The sequence below is a fragment of the Dunckerocampus dactyliophorus genome, chromosome 4, assembly GCF_027744805.1.
Source record: "Dunckerocampus dactyliophorus isolate RoL2022-P2 chromosome 4, RoL_Ddac_1.1, whole genome shotgun sequence".
Taxonomy (NCBI): domain Eukaryota; kingdom Metazoa; phylum Chordata; class Actinopteri; order Syngnathiformes; family Syngnathidae; genus Dunckerocampus; species Dunckerocampus dactyliophorus.
Genome location: NC_072822.1, coordinates 9,656,332 through 9,676,497, shown reverse-complemented (window position 1 = coordinate 9,676,497; position 20,166 = coordinate 9,656,332). Strand labels below are relative to the sequence as shown.

The 20,166-nt window shown below is 39.9% G+C and overlaps 1 protein-coding gene across 1 annotated transcript; it reads right to left on the bottom strand.

Moving 5' to 3' along the window:
• Positions 1 to 530: 530 nt before the first annotated feature.
• itga2.2 (integrin, alpha 2 (CD49B, alpha 2 subunit of VLA-2 receptor), tandem duplicate 2) lies at positions 531 to 19,716 on the bottom strand. Its single transcript, XM_054774116.1, has 30 exons — positions 19,464 to 19,716; positions 18,130 to 18,253; positions 17,721 to 17,830; positions 17,434 to 17,525; positions 16,083 to 16,197; positions 15,853 to 15,980; positions 15,621 to 15,769; positions 15,037 to 15,187; positions 14,460 to 14,625; positions 14,240 to 14,316; positions 12,835 to 12,973; positions 12,594 to 12,739; positions 12,380 to 12,523; positions 10,586 to 10,789; positions 9,390 to 9,520; positions 9,150 to 9,313; positions 8,869 to 9,020; positions 8,476 to 8,586; positions 6,600 to 6,685; positions 5,945 to 6,086; positions 5,757 to 5,840; positions 5,597 to 5,673; positions 5,431 to 5,514; positions 4,723 to 4,825; positions 4,538 to 4,648; positions 3,174 to 3,284; positions 2,983 to 3,096; positions 2,827 to 2,916; positions 2,627 to 2,743; positions 531 to 1,224 (listed from the first exon to the last, which is right to left on the bottom strand). Exons 1-30 carry the CDS (start codon positions 19,507 to 19,509, stop codon positions 1,141 to 1,143), a joined length of 3,552 nt encoding a protein of 1,183 aa, XP_054630091.1. The 5' UTR covers positions 19,510 to 19,716; the 3' UTR covers positions 531 to 1,140.
• Positions 19,717 to 20,166: the final 450 nt, after the last annotated feature.

The window sequence follows — 20,166 nt, the reverse complement described above, 5'->3', positions numbered from 1 at the left end:
CAAGCAATCAACATCCCATCCATCCATCTTCTATGCCGCTTATCCTCACTAGTGTCACAGGTATGCTGGAGCCTATTCCGCAGGGCACATATAGACAAACAATCATTCACGCTCACAGTCATACCTATGGACAATTTAGAGTCGCCAATTAACCTAATTAACGTGCATGATTTTGGAATGTGGGGGGGAACTGTGGGAGAAAATCCACGCATGCACGGAGAGAAACTCCACACAGCAAACTGCCTGGCGGAAATTCTAACCCAGATTTTGCCAATCTCCTGACTGTGGCCAACATGCTAACGACTAGGCCACCGTACGGCCCTATTGCAAACAACCATTAAAGTGAAATAGGCTGCTCATCAGCTCTATCAAAAGTTTAAGATCACAGCCTTTACAAGCTAATAAATTGCTTACTCAAAAAATGTTTTGTCCCACTCCCATTTCTTCTTTTTGCATTTTGAAGCTCTACTTAGAACCTCCTTAAGATCCAACAGTGCAAAATGTAAATTCTTGCAATTATTCAACTGGTCTTAACATTTTGACAGGAGTGTATTTAGCCATTTGGACTATAATAACCAGAAAGCCATTTGGACTATAATAACCAGAAAGTTATTCAGTTTTTAAATTGTTCGCAGCTCAAAATAAATGCTATCAAAATATCCATACAAAAATACCACTGCCTTTAAATCTCACAGACATTATTCCATCCCCCTTAATTTAAAATTACAGTATGTACAATACAAACATGAAGAAACAAAAAACACACATTCCACATCTTCGCTCCCTTTTGGATTTGCACTGCTAATTCAATGTCCAAACGCCAAACAGCCCTGAGTGTCAGTCGTCATGTCAGTAGTTCACTCACTGCTGTTAACTGAGCCTAACTAGAAACAAATAACTGTTACCTCATGATATGTTGTACAAAGGTATTGGAAAAGGCAAAAAATATCTGCATTTATGCAAAGTCAGTAATTGTGCGAAAGGGCTAAAGGTCCAAATCCCAGTTATACTGGAAGGCGAGCGCATCCGTGGGTCAGTACACCTACACCCTATAGAACCTGTGAAAAAGTACCAGAGTGTGCACAACGCACACATATTACGGTGGAGAAGGAATGAAGGCGAAGTTTCAGTCGTTTCAGCTCACAACACTTCGTTTTCGTGCGCGTGGCTCTGCTCGTCGTCTTCTCTCTGCAGCTGCTGGTATTTCCTTTTGAAAAAGCCAAACTAGGAAAAAAAAATACACAGATTGCATTCACCACGCGAACCAAATACACACTCACATTGCACAACGATAGGTACTTCTGAAATCCGATAAAAGAGCTCCATCAAAAATGATTTTTACAGTTAAAAATGTCTATAAATATCACACAATTGATGGCGACAATTAAAATCTTTGATTTGTCTTTTATTAGAGATGTTTTTGTGTAATCTTTTTAACTGACTCTCCTGTCAACCAACTGTAATTATGTGAGTGAATGTTAACTAATTAACTTACTGTCTAATTAACTATACTACTATGTGAACTAAGCAACTGAGTGGCCAATTACCCAAATGGCTGAATAATTAACAACTGGTTGGCTGCAGAACTAACTAACTGATTGACTAACCAACTAACTACATTATAAACTGACTGATTAACTGAGTGACTGATTGACTAATTAACTGACAAACTAACAGATTGTCAGAGTCACTAAATAAAATATTGACTAAATGACAAACCAACTAAGCAAACAATTTAACTAACTGATTAACAGTGACTCACTAACTGACTGACAAAAAAAGTGACTATTTGATCCACTAAGTGGCTAAACAACTAACTGAGTGAGTGACTAACTGATTCACAGAGTGACTGACTGACCAACAAACTGACAGATGATCAGATTAACTAACTGATTGTCTACGTGACTAACCAGCTAAGTAAGTAAGTGATTAACGGTGACTCACTAACTAACCATACGAGTGACTACCCAACTAACTAATTGATTCAGCAAGTGACAAAACAACTAACTAAATGACTAACAAACGTACCAACCTAATAACAAAAAAAAACAACAAACTGATTTACAACCAATTGGCTGACAAATTGACACATTATCAGATTAACTAAATGATTGACTAAACGGCTAACAAACTAACTATTTAACCAACTAACTAACAGTGACTCACTAACTGACTGACTGCCTAAACATGTGACTGTCAGACTAACTACAGTAATTGATTTACTAAGTGACTAAACAACTAACTAACTAAGTAATAAATTAACTGATAAACCAAGTGTCTGACTAACTAATTAAGTAACAGATGAAGTGACTGATCAACTAACTAACTAACTAACTAACTAACTAACTAAGTAACCATTTGACTAAGGGCCAAATCAAATGACTGACTGACTCACTAACTACCTGACTAATAAACAAAGTGACTGGCGGGCTGACTAACAAACTGACCGACCAACCAAGCAAAGAGACTTACTAATTAAGTTCAAGTAACTAACTGACCAGTCTTTAAATGTCTTCCCTTCCTTTAATGATATATTGAATATATTTGTAAATTAAGACCAGTCAGAGCTACAGTATGTGAATAATAGTCACAAGAAATGAGTATACATTGGTAGATTTGAGCTGACCTTCCACAGCAGCGCGACAGCCAGGCCCAGCAGCACCAGTCCAGCGATCACACTGCCCACAATCACTCCTACTGGAACGTCAGCCTTCTCCCCTGGTTTACTGACTGTGACCACCACCTGTCAAGCAGCCAGACTCAAAGACTCTTCTTCCTTGTCACTGATTCATTTATTATGGCGTGTTTATGTTTATGTTTATTTACCGGCAGCTCTTTGAGGCGGACGATGAGTAAATCGGGGTTGGAGGTCTCCACATCAACAGTGGAGATGAGCTCAGTGGTCTGGTAGATGGCCTGCACACACATTGTCACATGAAAATGCATTTGTTATGTTAACAGAAAGCTTGTTTTAGTGAATACCTTATTAAAGGTCCCACTCCAAATCCTTGTTTTGACTTTCACATAGTAGTCGCTTGTGACCTCCGTGTCTTTAAGGAGACATTTGATGTGCTCACACTTTGCACTCTGGCAGTCCTGTAAAGAAACATAACAAATACTCACTGACTGTGCTACCGAGGGTTTTCTTCTTTAACAAATGAAGCGAGACCAACCAGCTTCTCAATGCCTCTGAGACTCTCTTCAGTGAAAGACACTTGGTTGTTCTTGACGCCGATCTTCAGTGGGTCCACCAGGCTGCTTGAATCACAGCTGACAGAACCTCCCTGCACACGGACAAGTAGCATGCATTTTCTGCAATGTCACCAATTAAAGTCATGGAGGAAATGTCATTACAGTCAATTCTCTAATTATAGCTGGGGAACGTTATATACTGTATTGCACAAGACAGCAGCAACAGAACCAATGTTGCAAGAGCGGTTAGGAGCAAACTACCGTAAATTCCAGTGTATAAGCCGCTACCTTTTTCTGAAACCTTGAACCCTGCAGTTTATACAGCGGCATGGCTAATATATGGCTAAATTCTAATCTCGTGACATCTCGTTTACTTCAGAACTACTAATTGTTTAAATACTGTGCCGCTCGAGAGTCAGTGAGGTAATGATGGCTCTTTCTTTAGCAGGAGCCTATCGCAAGCTGTCAATGTACTCACAACAAGCTTGTCAACCCATTGGAAGTCAGTGGAGATCAGTATATATACTGTACCAGCATAACAACATCACAGTCTGACTCACGGTGTCATCTTTCAAAGAACACTTTACTAACGGCACTAAATTTATCACACAGCAACTTAACACTCAAAAGGTGTTTATACACATATACGTCCCAGTATGAATTTAAAATAAAAAAGCAACATTTGAGCATATGAGCGTGTTTTTAGCGTGTGTGTTTTACCGCTTGTTAAAGATGCCCGCTGACGTTGTGCAAGTTGTGAGTGAGACGCACGTTTATTCTTGTTCCCAGCTCGTCTTAACCGTCAACTGACATTCTCAACACACACAACACACTTCCGGCGTTCAAAATAAGAGAAGAGAAGTTTGTTGAGGTTTTTTTATGTGCAGAAGCTGACATCCCATTAGAAATGTCAGCCAAGCTACATCCGTTTCTGAAATACTGGGCAAAAGTGGCCAATGCTGTATCGCATCAATAAATGCAAGGATTTTTGCAATTAATTAGCGGATAATAAAAATAAAACCTAATAATAATAATAATAATAAATTAATTTAAAAAAACAAACGGAAGAAACGCAATTTGGAAAAACATAAAACGGAATTTGGGGAAAAAATAAGATGAATTTCATAAGGCCCTGCTGACATCTTGTGGAGTTAAAACTTCAACAATAGCTTACCTACAGCCACAACTGTAAATGCCAAGGTTTTTTGACTTGGCACAAATTAGATTAGGTTAGGTAGCATATGTAGAATACTGGGCTGTTAAATGAATAACAGCGTTAACTGGAGCATTTAGGGTATTTATCCTGACGTTCCAGTTTCTGGTGTTTGGTGTAATGGCTACTCACAGCTTGCATGTCCACACTGGTAAGATAGAGGAGTGGGTTTCCACCCTTGGTGGTCATTGGCAGAGAGATGGTCAGATACAGTAGACTGACGGGGAAGTTGCCCGTAGAAATCTTTAAAATGATGAATTAAGTTTAAATACAATGGTCAAAATGGTGAAGAAATGTGTCATATTAAATCACTGCACCTTCACGGTAAAGTTAAACTCAGGCCCAATGTCATCAAGCGTTTTCACCGTTGTTACTGATGCAGTCGTTGAATTGGCCACATAGAAGTTGATATTTGATTTCCTGGAGAGAAGCATAAAACATTCAATTAAAAACACATTGACGCTTTTCGCCTCAGCAGAGTAACTCTTATAATCATTATTATTAAAAGTTTCTGCAGGGTCTGTAGGTGTTTTGTATGATAGTGAAAGAACTTATGTTGGCAGAAGCCACCTTACACAGTGGTTATAATAGCAGTTTTCCACGAGATGGCGGTGTTTTCTTCTTTTTACTTTTAATTTAATAGCAAAATGAACGTCTATAAATGAAGTTTTTTTTTTTTTTTATCATTCTTATATTTTTGGAGCCATTTCCTTAGACTACATTCTATGTCCTTTGAGGAACAAGCAGTCCAACATGTGACATGACATGACTAGGACAAAGAAATCCAAGCAATTGTCTTGATCTAAGTTGCTGCAACTCCTTAAACTTTAAAAAATACATGGAAGATTTATAATGACAAATATTTTTTTCAAATATTCTTTGAAATCAGACAGTAAATGAAAGGCATATAGTTTCCTGAACTTTTTTCTCACATACAGAAATACCAAAGCCACCATTTATTGGGGAAACGTGGAACATATTGGTGTCTGCCCCTTTTTTTTGTTATCGAAAAAAAACACCCTCACCTGGATAAAACAATCCCAACATCATATTTAAGAGGAATGGACACGTCCACTTGGTTGTCTGCGGTTACCTGCTCTTGACTGTCACTGAAAAGATGGAAAGAAGACAACATGGCATGTGTTTACTGCCAAATCCCAATGGAACATCTATTGCCAATAATTTATTTACCTTTTAGCCTCAAACTTGACCTTAGCTCGATTTAGCGGATAATTGAGGTTGTATTCGAAATTGAGCTGAAATTTTATCTGTGGAAAAACACCACACCTTTGAGCAAAAAAGCACACATCAAACATTTTTTAAAAAGCACATATAGTTTTCTAGCACTCACCTCTTGGTCTTTTTTCAAGGCCGGATATCCTACTTGGCAAGCAACAGTTTGCTCTTGAGATGATGTGCATTTCACTCCATCAGTCTGTATGAGTTCAGTCCAGATAATAATATACCAAAATAGAGTTGATTTAAAATGAGCAATGTTATTTCTAAATGAATAAGAATGTAAAAAATGAGCTTACTTACAGGGGGAAATACAGAGGAGTAGAAGAGGTTTCCAGAATACGCAGCCAGCACCTGAGTGTTATAAGCATTTTCTTTTTTGTTCTTCACTGTCACCTCAAACGACAGTTCGCGCTTATTGGCGCTGACCAGAAAAGGAGCTGAGCTGTAAACAGAGATGCTCATGTTATTATGGGATGTATTCATGCTATCTAATTGGTGGATTTTGGAAATCAAATTGGGATGAAATCGGTACATGTCTCTTGTCAGTCCTCTGATTGCATTATTGTCCCGAATCGAGGCACCATGGGTACAAAATATGTACATTCTAGTTAATTGTTTTCAGTCTCGGTCTTCAGTCTTAGGAATTGATAGGAATAGCAGATACTGGCACACAAGGCTCTCGTCGCTGTCAGTGTGAAAAAAAACATAGTCGCTCCGGAGTATAAGTCGCAGGACCAGCCAAACCGTGAAAAAAAGTGCGACTTATAGTTCGGAAAATAGGGGGAATATATAAAATAGATAAACCCCAGACAAGTTGGCTTTAGTGCTTAAATATTCCGCAACTCTCATAGTTACACGAAAGATTCTTGGGCACTAACCAAGTCATCAGGGTTTTATAACCTGTGAAAGACGAAAAACTCAAAGTGATGTAATTGTGTGAATGTGTAATTCTGACCTGGACCCTTTTGTATTGGTATTCACACTCAGCACCAGATCACTGACGCATACTTCATCAGAGCCACAGTCTTTAGTGAAAGGGATCTGAAACACACCAAAACATCTCCAAAGGTCATATTTGTGGTTAAAGTCCCCTCTCCTGACCACTGCCTTGCTAAAGAAGCTGAGGGTAAAGATGATGGAACTAAACTCTACTGAGCATCTGTGGAGCATCCTCAAACAGATGGTGGAGGAATGCAAGGTGTCTAACAGCCACCAGCGTTTTAGTGCGTTTTCTGAGCTGCATGAGCCTGTCATTTATTTGTTGACTGGATGCACTGACTATGATAGAAAGCCCACAATTGTGTACACGTAAGTAAATTTATGCTTTCAGGAATAATGTGTCTTCTTCAGGCGTTGCGGCCACTTTGTTCAGCAGTCCTTGAACATACCATGTGTGATGCAGATCGAGACTTATGTGTATGACTTTCTCCGACGCTGCACAGACACACGTGTATTTTCTAGTCTTCCTTTCCTTGTTCACAAATGTTAATGCTGTACGTAAATGGACAGAGGTGAGGTTTAATCATGTTAGCTCTGTGCTGTTGTGCATTTTTGCTTGGTGCATAATCTGCTTGAATTGCTTGTTTTGAACTAATTTCCTTATTGTTTTCTGTATGTTATGTGCCTTTGTTTTCATAATTATTTATAATTATTACATTTATGTGTAACATTAGTTGCATTGTGCTGAATATTTCCATGTTATTGCAGACCAAAGCACAGCGAAGGAGCACAAAGATCACAGTTCACCACATCTTACCACAGCTTGTCACCACTTGTTATAAATAAATCCACCAAACAGAAGACAAACCTGCCAGGAGATATCTTACCCCTCTAAAACCCTCTCCATTTTTAATTTTTAATATGTGTGCAGTTAAAAAATAAGACATGATATTTTCCAATATAATGTCCATCCATCCATCTTCTATGCCGCTTATCCTCACTAGGGTCGTGGGTATGCTGGAGCCTATTCCAGCTGACTTCGGGCGAGAGACAGGGTACACCCTGGACTGGTCACCCTGGAATGTGGGAGGAAACCGGAGTACCCGGAAAAAGCCCACGCACGGGGAGAACATGCAAACTCCATACAGAGATCCAGTAGAATGTCATAAAATATAATATATTTAATAATATATCAAAGATAGTTCATCGTGTGGTTTATGTTTTTTTAAATGTGCAGGAATAGGGGGGACATGACTTCCACTCAGATCCCTGAAGGGGGTAGGCGACTGTGAAAGTTTGGGAACCACTGTTCTCGTGAACTCCATGCCTAAGAGAGTTAAGACAGTCTTGGAGAATAATGCTATCCACACTAAATACTGACACTTTGGGCACAATTTGGACATTTTCAAGAGTGGGTGTGCTCACTTTTATTGCCAGCAGTTCAGACATTTATAGTTGTGTGTTGAATTATTTTGAAGGGACAGTAAATTGACATTGTTTTACTTGTGTTTGAGGATACTCCACAGATGCACAGTAGGGTTTAGATCCATCACCCTTACCCAAAGCTGCTTTAGCAACACAGTGGTCATTCTGGAGGTGTGTTTGGGATCCAATGACTACTTCACATTGTATCCAAGTGTTCTTTCTTTATTGTTGTCCCATGAAAAGATATAATAAAATATTTGCAGACATGTGAGGGCGTACTCACTGTTGTGACATACTGTAATGTAGCGTAAAGAGCATTGTGTGTGCTTGTGGTTAAAGCAGAACACTTGCGTGACTCATTCAGGCTCTTGAAGATAGTAATCATAAGACTATGTACTTTTACACGTGTTTGCAAAATAACTATTAACTCATATGAAGCCTTGAAGCAAAAATAGAAGCCAACTTACAAAGAACTCCCAAGCGGTGGAAGAGTCGATGTCAAGGACAGGGTTAGTGTCTGGATTCTGCTGCTTGATGTCCACCTTCAAACTGACGGAATTGACAAAATCTGGGGTCTCCTGATGGAAAATAAATAATATCATGGGGTTTATTTTCAAACCGAGCAAATAAGCAGCCATGTAGATTAATACGGGGGAAGCTCTTAAGTCAAACACAATAATTCCACAGTGTGGACAAATACATTAACTTCCCATGTCACAAAAAGTTACATTTCCTCTTCACATTTTTCATCGTTGCCATCGTCGTGACCCTTCTGTGGGCAAATTCAGAATTGTTCGACGGGCAATCTATTTAAAGGTTGAACTGTACAGAATTTTCACTTGATGATTACCAGCAATCACCTGCACATAAACTTCATAGTCTTGACACAGTGGTGTAGATGATATCTTTGCTTTTTCCGAAAGGAAACGCTCATTATTTTTCATGAAGAGTCCTCTTGAAGTCACACGTGAAGCCTGCAAATCAGCGTCCAGAGTCAAGTTGTAGGAAATATCTAATAAAAAAAAAAAAGAGAGCGAAAATGGAACACAATCTACCCGAGATACTGTTATTGCACTTTTAATATCACCTCAGTCTGAGCATGAAGAGGATGAATGATTGCAGATAAGCTGATTTGATTTACCAATGGGTCCAACAGGTTTCTTGGGCCTGAACATTGCGCTGAAACAGAGGTTGGTGTTGAAACATGACATCTTGCGTCCACTAACATCGCAAGTTTTGCTGAAAATGTTGATTTTCTCAGGTTTAAATGAAGCATCAGCTGAGACTGAGGCAACACCTCGGGACCTGCAAGACAAATAAAAACCGTGATCTCGATACAAAGTGGAAAATGATGATTGATTCATGCAAGTAATGAACTCACCAGAGCTGCACCACTTTACCATATGCACCCACTGAGATGTCTGGAAGCGTGTCGTCATTCAGGTCTTTGTAGCTATCCAGGGACCTCCCGAAAAATTTCACTTGAGGATCCATAGTGGAGCCAGATATTCTCTGGAAAAAAGATTAAACAACCAGTAAAAATATTAGAAAGGATGGTAATTGTTGCTATTGTTTCTCATTTCAGTTAGTTTTCAGTTAATTCTTTCATTTTTTTTTTAACTGTAAAGGTTTTTTTTAAGCAACAATTTTAACATCAACTGTCATAGAAGTGTAGAGAGAAGCTAACCTCTATGGTAAAACAAACATTTTGAATTAATAAACACATGATGAAGGAGGGGGGGGGGGGCACACGGTAGCCTAGTGGTTAGCATTTCGGCCACACAGTCAGGAGATCAGGATCTGGGTTCGAATCTCCGTTGGGCATCTTTATATGGAGTGGGTTTTCTCCGGGTACTCCGGTTTCCTCCCACATTCCAAAAACATGCATGTTAGGTTAATTGGAGACTCTAAATTGTCCATAGGTATGAATGTGAGTGTGAATGGTTGTTTGTCTATATGTGCCCAGTCCAGGCCGCCTCTCGCCCAAAGTCAGCTGGGATAGGCTCCAGCATACCCGCGACCCTACTGAGGAGAAGCGGCATAGAAGATGGATGGATAATGAAGCGGAAACAGGGAGAGCCATACTGTACATAAATAATGTAATATAATCTTTTTGGCAGGCAGCATCCTGCGACTGTGTCATTGTATGTTAAGTCTCCGCAACTGATACTCTGTATTGTTGATTGTGATTTTTTTTCTTTTAAACCTGTCCTGTTCAGCAGCTTAGTCATGCAGCATGCGGGAACTGTACGATTGTTTTGCCAGAACAGTTTTGCTTTATAAAAGGTGAGTCTGGTTGTGAAATTGGAAAAAATACATGTTTGTTGACAAGCTTTTCTGGTCATTTTCATCCTGGTCATTTTCATCCTGGTCATCCGCTATTATTATGCTATTTATGTTAGCATCTGTTGCTGAAACAAAATTGTATATGTAATCTAATGAATACATGTATTGTTCCATTTCTGGTTCTATTGTTATCATTAAATGCAAATGTTATATCAAATTCTAGATGCATTTTGGGTTATTCTACATTGGAATGTTGTCTTCTCTAGGGCTCTAGATGTCTTCTAATGGTACCTGAGAAAACTGTCTGTTCAACGTCTTCTTCCTGCCATTGTAGATGTAGATGACGCCTCTTCCTTTATCCTCTAGGGGCGCTCCAATAACAACATCACTGTAACCGTCAAGGTCCAGGTCGGGAACGGCAGACATGGCCATCCCAAAACGTGCATTCTCAGTTGGAGACGAGCCTTTAAGGAACCCTTGCTCATTCAGGATACCCTTAAGACCATAACACAGAAATAGAGACGGTAGCAAAAGAAGGGTGACCATAATTTAATTATAGAAAACCAGAACACTTGGTGCAGCAAAGAGATACTCAACGTTTATTCAAAAATACCTTAAATTTTCAATACATTTAAAGTATGCCTCCTCTGTATGGACAAAGAATTGTTAGATTACAAAACACTAGGGGTGTCAAGAGACACCCAACTCATGAGAAGAGATGATGCACAAGATTGGGTGCATGAGAACGAGATGAGACGAGATTGTCATAGTAGAAGCACATGCAGGAATTAGTCACTAACGAGCCATAAGCCATTGACAATTTGTCGAATTATTCTAAGGTTTTGAGGCAGTGACATGCAGTGAGGTTCATGGCTGGTGAGGCACTGACTCTTTTGTTTTTTTATGTTCATACAGGTTGCTCATCCCGATGATAACAAAAAAAGAAGAGGAAAATTCACTCTTGTTTAAAAAAAAGGCAAATTGTTTTCAAATACTTCTTAGTCCCATTTATTTATTTTTTATGAACCAGAAGACATTTGTGTTCTTACCTTTTATCTGTATACAGTATAAAGTACATGGAGCCTTTCCTTCTCCAGGAAAGGTTCTGATACTTTGTTGTAAAAGTCTGGTCACCTCCTGGTGAGCTAGGGTATACTGTATGATCCATCTTGGCAGTCAAATTCATACATTCATTCAGCAGAGCAAAAAATATATTCAATGCATTTGACTTTCTGCTAGCTAATGCTACTGCTGTCCAAAACAAACAAGCAAACAAAAAACGCTGGCTTTTCCTTTATACGGAAGTACGGCAGTGACAAGCACCTTCGCCTGACCCCGGTCCTGCAAGTGCCTATGCATTTTACTGTCTGAATAACAAGTATAATGATGTCACACGGGCTATAGAAAGTCATGGTGTATAATAAATATAAAATAACATTGCATAATTACTGCCACGCTGACAAACACAAACTGACAAGCAGAAACAGAAACTGGCAGGCGTCATGATCCAACTCAGTGTGCAGTGTGACGGTAGGCAGGCACGCTGGCGGCAGCCAGGAAACACGCTGTCAGGAAATGTGTAAATTCTGCAATTTTTACTTAAGAAAATGTTTAGAACAATTAGACAGAAAATAAATGTAGAATACAATTCAATGGACAAACATTAATATTTGTTTTGTTATCATTATTTGTTCATTTATTTATTTTTGCCTCATCTGCCTACCCTGACTGCACGTCACTGTTTTGAGGATATCTGTATTACTTGTAAGCTAGCTTGGCTTCAAAAGCATTTCGAGCACAAGCCAAGGGGGGCACCACAAATGTCATTTACAATAATGTATGTATAACGTATGTGTTCTAATTTTTTCACACGACTTTATATAGCGGGCCGCACGGTGGCCAAAAACATTCTCTAAATTGCCCAATTGAATGCGAGTGTGAAAGGTTGTTTGTCTATATGTGCCATGTGATTGGCTGGCGACCAGTCCAGGGTGTACCCCGCCTCTCGCCCAAAGTCAGCCGCAACCCTAATGAGGATAAGCAGCATAGAAAATGGATGGACTGTATATAGCAGGTAGCTGTTACCTTGGTGACGGAGAAGAGGTAAACACGACCTTGTTCTCTCTTCAGCTCGCTCATAAACATGGGCGCACCAACCAGAAGGAGGTCCGTCACCCCATCTTTGTCCACGTCCAGAGAGCACAGGACGCTGCCAAAGTAAGACCCAATCTAGAAGAGCAACGACTCAACTGCTCACGCTGACTTCACAAGTATGAAATACTTTTATTTATGGAAGTACCTGCTTTCCTCTCTCTGAGTCGATGATAGTGAGTTGCTCCTGCGCATTGAAGCTGTAGACGATCACTTGTCCGGAGTGGTTGGAGCGCGGTGCACCAGCTACAAAATATTCAGTAGTGCCACCACTCAGTGTGCTGACAGAGTAACCTGCAAAGAACCACCGGTGGAAAAGTCAAGGTTCATGCATTGAACTATACTACATATACTGTATTTCAACATGATAACAATGCAATAGTAAATACCCAGCAGTGAACTGCTGTCTCTGTCTTGAAGTGTTCCCTCAAAGGCTGTGACAGGAAGAACATCCACTTTAGAGCCCGTTTGGTGGACAACAGTCCCAGTCCAACCGTAGGCACCCACTGCTCCCAGCATCATCACATCCTTTAACAGTAAATTGAACAAGCAGCAGCATTTCTTTAGCTATGACTTTGTGAAAATTGTTGATGCGTATACTGTAGTCACTGATGAGTCCAATAATCAATTGCTAAGAATTCTTTTGAATATGTGGAATCCATAGCTTATTCATTGTGTCTTGAAGCAAAAGAGGCAAAATGGGGTGCACGACTTAGCTGCAACCAGCATAAGTGCTGTCGAATTACTTGCAACTAGTTTACATGGCATTTAATGTTTAATTGGTAAAGCAATGATTTTATTTAAAATTATTATTTAATTAAAGGTCTCATTCTTTTGTTTTGTTACCATATAAAATTAATATATATATTTTTTTATGTATAACAAATGTGCCATACTAAAACAAATTATTTGTGATTAATAAAAAAAAAATAATCACAAATGGAACAATGTTTCAACTACCTATGTATTAAATCTGTCAATTAGACAACGGTGATTTTTACCTGGTCACGTTACACGATTGCCTGGCAATTAGTTGCTAGACAGAGTTCATAGGGCTCAATTAGAAATGCCCCATAGACCAAAAACATCATACTCCAGAAGCTGTTAAGGGGCAAACAAGGACCCGATAGCGCACAGATATACTGTATATGTATTGTAACATACGTTTATTAATACATTGAATTAGAACTGCAGCTAACAATCATTTTCTTAGTTTATTCATCTAAAGCTTGTTGTTTCGATTAATCCAGCCATCGGTTAGGCCCTACACAGACCAAATCAATATGAACCAAGCACAGGGAGTGGTTTGGTACGCTGCATATCAGATAGGAGGCAAAAATGTAGATCACTATTTTCCAAAGTTAAAGCTAATCTGTGTGAATATCTCGTTTTGCCTAAAACACAAAGATCAAGGGTCTGCTTTCATGGATGACTACAGAAATAAAAAAAAAAAAATCACATTTAAGAGGCAGAAAACAGAGGATATTTACCTTATTAAATAAAAAGACGATGACTCGAACACCAAAATAGTTTGATTGATTAGATAATCGATCAATCGATTTGATTAATTGTTGCAACTCTACACTGAATTGTTGCTCTGTATTAAATATTTTTAAAATTTGAAAGCTTGAAAAACGTAAAAAGGGACACTTGGTATATGGCTAATGTTAGAATGTAGATATTTCCATGTATGCTTAGCCAGCCAATCGTTATAACCATACATCATATCATATGGTTTGGGGTTCTACGACGTGACATAATAGCTAGTAAAAGTCATGATATTACACTCCTTACCTTTTTGCTAGAGTAGTGAGCACTGAAGCCCACCTGGGACATCTCCATCTTGAAGTTATCACCCCCCTTTCCAGTGCCTAGGGAACACCGCAACGAAAGAGGGAGGAGATGAAGGGCAAGCACTGACAATCATGTAGAGACCTGCCTGGATGCCTTAGTGTTGTATGTACTAACGCTTATGTGGAGTAAATTACACCACAACACAGGAAATAATGTGCACCTTCTATGTTGAAGATGCGGCTGCCCAACGTTCCAGCAATGGTGGAGAGGGCCGCTTCTTCCGATACGTTGAAGAAGTAATTTTCTGTGGGTACGCTGGCAATGGATTTGATTTCCTTAATGAGGTTTTCTGTGTCAATGTTGTTTCTGGTGTAATAACCCAGGACCTAGGAGGCAAGGGAAGGAAAGTTAACTTCAGATGTGTAATGAGGATTTAAAAGGCTATCACTGTTAATTCAATATGATTGAAGCCATTATTATCAACAGGTAAGCACTGTTTCCACCAGCAGTGTACTGTAGTTCAGCACCTGACTTTCAGTGTTTCTATTGTCGACAGTTTTAAAGAGTACCACAATAACACTTTTCACCATCCCATCAGTGTACCCACGAGGGATAGCCATAAAAATTCATGTGAAACTGATGGGCAGCATGGAGGTGGTTCGTGGTACCAGTGGTTTTACGTAGGGTTTGTCTTTCCTTGGCAAATCAAACTAAGTGGTAAACCACTGGTGGGAACGTTGCTTTAGACTTCTGTGCTCAAAAGAAACAATTAATTAGAGGTAGGTGTCATCACTTACAGCAATACCAAAGCGGGTGATTCCTAGCTTTTCACATTCATCGATGATTGGATCCCTGAAAGCCTTGTCATGGGACTCGCCGTCAGTGACAACCACCATCACCTTAGAGGCATCCGGTCGGGCCCCGTAGGTCGGGTTGAAACCCCACTGACTTAAGGAAGAGAGACAAAAGATACATAAGCAATCTAAGTCCTGATTAAAATTACCGTATTGACCCGAATATACAGTAACGTTTGTTGGATTTTTTTTCGCCCAGATTTACAGATTTATACATGTCGCTCAACAGATAGCACTAAATGACTTCTCCCCAAGGCAGTCAGTTTTTCTTCCTGTAAGTCACACGCGCCAGTGACCCAGAGAGATGCACAGACACGCTGGACAAAAGTGGCTCAAAGGTTGTAAGCAAGATAGCAAAAAACAGGGGTTACGATCCCTGTCATTACAATCCACCAGTTGTTGTTTGTCTCAACAATTATTTTTCCAGAACAAGTTGTTAAAATGAGGGGGTCGCCATATATTCGGGTCAACACGGGATATAATAGGTAAGGAATGTGCACGTATGGAGGTCATACCGGAAGACCAACCTGGCATATTGAATGGCATGAAATGTATTGGTGGAGGAACCTTCCATTTGTCTGAGTTTGGACACAGCATTCAGCACCTCCTCTTTGGTTTTGTACTGGTTCAACATGAATTCAAACTTGGACTCAACGGCATACTGAATGACGCTGACCTGGCCACACGACAAACATGTGTTATGATAAGGTAAAATGGCACCAATGAAGCTACAAAGCTGATTTTAAAACAGCACATCACCTGGGTGTTTTGGGGCCCGATTTCGAGAGTTGGTATGAGTTTCTGAAGGAAATCTCTCATTGGAGCCCAGGGGTAGATGCTGTTGGACCCGTCCAACACGATCACAATGTCCATCGGTCCTCCGCATGCTGCAGAGGCAGCAAATGATAAGCAATGTAAGGAGCAATGATACGTGGAATTGTAATCATCAACAATTTTTTTTCATTTAATTAGCAGACATGACGACTCACTCTGGATAGCAGGAGAGAAGGCAGGTTGATGTTGAAGGAGGGGGCTCAGTCTTGCACATATTCCCGGGTAGTAGTTTTGATCGCCACACTGCTGTGCCCAAAGAGGACCGCATGTCTGGACCACAATAGAAGACAAACCCCAATTTCAATCAGGTTGTTTCAAGAAAACCAGCTGGATGCTACATTAGCAAAAACCGATAGCGATTAGCGATAGCAGCAAGTAAAAACTTTCTCTATGCAAGAAACCTCAAAGAAAAACTCTTCAACCTCACAGAAGCAGTGAAGGTGACTGCTCACATTAGTTGACGGTGTTACTTAGCTGCTTTTATCATTTGAATGTAGTGGTTAACACTTTTAACACTTGTGTGGTTGTTAAAAATGTTCAAATGTGACTTAAAGGACAACTGCACTTTTGTGGAAGTTTGCCTATCATCCACAATCCTTATGTGAGACATGAACACATGTCTTGTTCCTGTGCGTTCTAAAAGATATAAAAACAAATAAAAAGAGATAGCGCATTACTGCACATAATGGGAAACACTTATTCCGCTTACAAAGCCTTCTGAAAATACTTCAAAAAGCGCCAACAATGCCCTATTTACATATAATGTGACATGCATATTAACCAAGCTACAGAGAAATTGTTATTATTATTAACATTGTTACGCCGATCAAACTACGTTAATGCCCCAGGAACACTTCGCCACACAACATCGGCTAGCTACTAGCAGGCTAGTGACTAGCTTCAACATACACTCACCTGTTACTACATGGCTACAGGATATATATAAAACCATAAAACCTCGGAGGTTTTTGGAGGTGTTTTAATAGGCGGCATATGTGTGTCCCATTATGTGCAGTAATGATCTCTTTTTTCCTTTAATGCGTTGCGCTGTAGGTACAGTTGCTCTCAAAATTATTCAACCCTCATTGTAAAATCTACCCCTCCCTGTGAAGTTTAGAAAGGTGCCGCAGTTTGCAATAAATCGACAAAACAAAAAACAATTCAAATAGCTCAAAACATTTTATATTTAAAAAAAATTATTGGCCATCTACTGAAAATTTGTTTAATTTGAACCTGAAAGTATTTACAATTGGGTTGGATAATTCTAAATGCTGCACTGTGATTGGCTGGCGACCAGTCCCGGGTGTATCCCACCTCTCGCCCGAAGTTAGCTGGGATAAGCTCCAACATACCCCCGCGACCCTAATGAAGACAAGCGGCATAGAAAATGAATGAACGAATGAATTCTAAGCGCAACCATAGGTAGGTGGGTAGGTAGGTAGGTAGGTAGGTAGGTAGGTAAGTAGGTGGGTAGGTGGGTAAGTAGATAGGTAGGTAGATAGGTACCATCAAACCATTGACTGCAGGCATGCGGGTCAGGGTCAAACCCAGAGACATGTTGACGTTGATGTTTCTCACATCTGGAATACTGACTGAATCTGTGGGAATATCAGCAATTAAAAGACAATAAGCTGACTATTAGATTGAAGCTCATTTTATTTGGATAAATATTAAATGTATGCGAGCGTTAAACCGGCAAAATCCAGTGTGAGTTGTAAGATAAGGGCATGATAAGCACGGTGAGCAGGCAGTGAGGTCGGAGGTTAAAAAGTAACTAGGAATCCACACTTCACCTTTAAGGTTGAGCTTGTCACAGTTGGTTCTGGACCCTGACACAGGACATTTGTACAAATCCCCTTTCCTGTTTTGAGTGAAGCCACTCCAAGGAGCACCAACCAGGAGCCTACAGACAACAATATTAGAATACTTTTTCATGCATATCACAGTACTTTAGTTTACCGGGGCAAAAAAGAAAACCATCACATCGTTGGACTAAACAGTGTTTACGTCAGCTGTCTCAGACGCTTAACACTCAAGTTAAAGCAAACAAGACACTCCTCCAGACTATGAATCAGTGTGTGCAGACTGATCCCACACTCACTGGACTGCTGCTAATCTAAATCCCCCACATTCCCAACAACAGTTGTGTAACACAAGGAAGTAATGACATTTCATTCAAGAAAATCTGTGAATGATTTTCACCATTTGCCCTCGTGGTTGGTGGCCTGCTGGACTGTGTAGCCAAACTCCTCCACCGGTGAGCCGCTGAAAATCTTAGCACCTGAAGTGCCCACGTTGAAAGAGTCTGAGAGGTTGATTCTGTCAGCTGGAAGAAGGACAGACATTGCAATAAAAAGGGATATCATCGCTCTTCCAGGACTCTGCTTCATTCATCAGCATTATCTTAACATTAGCATCCAGAACGCCTCCTCTGTTGCTAACAATCTTTGAGACACTGTTTTCGAGCTGGTCTCTGTCGTGGTTGCATCTCTCCAGGTCACTGGTGTGTGTGTGTGTGTGCAACAGGTAGAACAACTGACTTGCCATGTGCTTGCATCTCAAGACCCCAAATATGATTTTTCTAAGGCAAAAAAAAGGTTTTATCTGACTTGAGACTAATATTTCAGCAAAAGTGTAACTGCAGCAAATCCTGCACAATGTAATGAGATCCAATATAAGGCCTGTATCAAAAATTCAGCCTTTAGAAGATGATAATGCTCAGTATGTTTATTATTGTGGTTGCTGTTTACAGTGCAGAGGGTTTCTAAAGAAAATATCAGAAACATCTGCAGCACTGAAACCTTAATAATAAAATATTGTCCAACGAATACCTCTCTGATGGTGTCAATCAAAACAGGGCATTATCATCTTGAGTCTGGTGATATTGTATACAATGAGTATGCTTCACTTGAAGGGGCTTTTGCTGGCAGTTTGTGAGGCTCAGCACAAGTGCATGTGATGCCAGTCTGACTCAAGTAAACTCAAATAAAAGGGGAGTTCTTTGGAGGCTGAATCATGAATGCTTCAACCAGCACATCACTTTGACTCATGCATGGTGGCAAGGCAACACAACAACAACAACAACAAAAAAGCTTGACAATAAGACTCAGGGGGTAAAGATGTTCAAATATAGGGAAAACTGTTGTTGAACTCTTCCCTCAGGACATGGAATCTGACTGAGTCCTATCAGAGCCACACAAGTCCATACAGGCAGACAGAAGCTCGGTACTTGGAATGTGAGTGCTCACTTGCACAACCACGCCCGTTCACAGCAACATAACTACCTAATATCACTTTTATGTATATTTTCATGTCACACCGAGGCGGTTTTGCTACCGTTACCATTTACTTCATTTCTACGCAGTTGCGGTTACGATGGAATTTCTTTTTCGTAAATTGCCAATTAATCGCATTCCCACACTCGCTGCTGCAGCCCTGTCATAAAAACATCATATTCTGTGAGAGTTTTCCTGTTAATGCATGATATAGTGTGCGAATCCCGTTTGGAAACAAGGTGGAAAGCGCTGCATACTTACCAATGACAAGCAGCGCAAAGAAGATGTTCCCCCAGAGGTATTCCATGGTCACTTTTATTCCATTTGACTGAGGTGGTTTAAATGAAGCCGCACTGGCTAAGCGGTGTTTTTACCAGTCGGTAGTGTGACGCACTGGACGCTCTTTTTCTATGTAAGGACCTGCGTTTCTTCCTCTTGTATGTGTGGTAACGTTGACTCAGGTATGTGTGCGTGCGTGATGTCTGAGTGGAGGTAGGGAAAAGGAAGTTAGGAAAGAAGCTACTCGTTTTATTGTCACTGCATGATCATATCACTGTCGACAATCTTAAAATTATTACTCCAACCATAAAACATGAAACTAAATTACAGAAACTTTTTAGAGCTATTAATTAAAAAAAAAAACTGCACACTTGTAATATTTTACTGTACGCATTATATTTTTTACTAAGTGCAGTTCTACACCACCACAGTGTATCTTGCAAAAGGTGAATACAGTACATCCCTCACATTTTGTCATTTTTATTACAGCATATTTTGTCAAGGGATGATACTATATAACTTAGAGTAGTCGGTGTACAGCTTGTATAGAGGCACATATTTATAATCAGTTAAGCGCCTGTGAACAATCACTAAAATAACTCAGTCAGTATGTTTCCATGCACTAAATTAGTAAGATTACTGAAATCATTTGGTTTTGCCAGTTTTCACACCATCTCCACTGCAA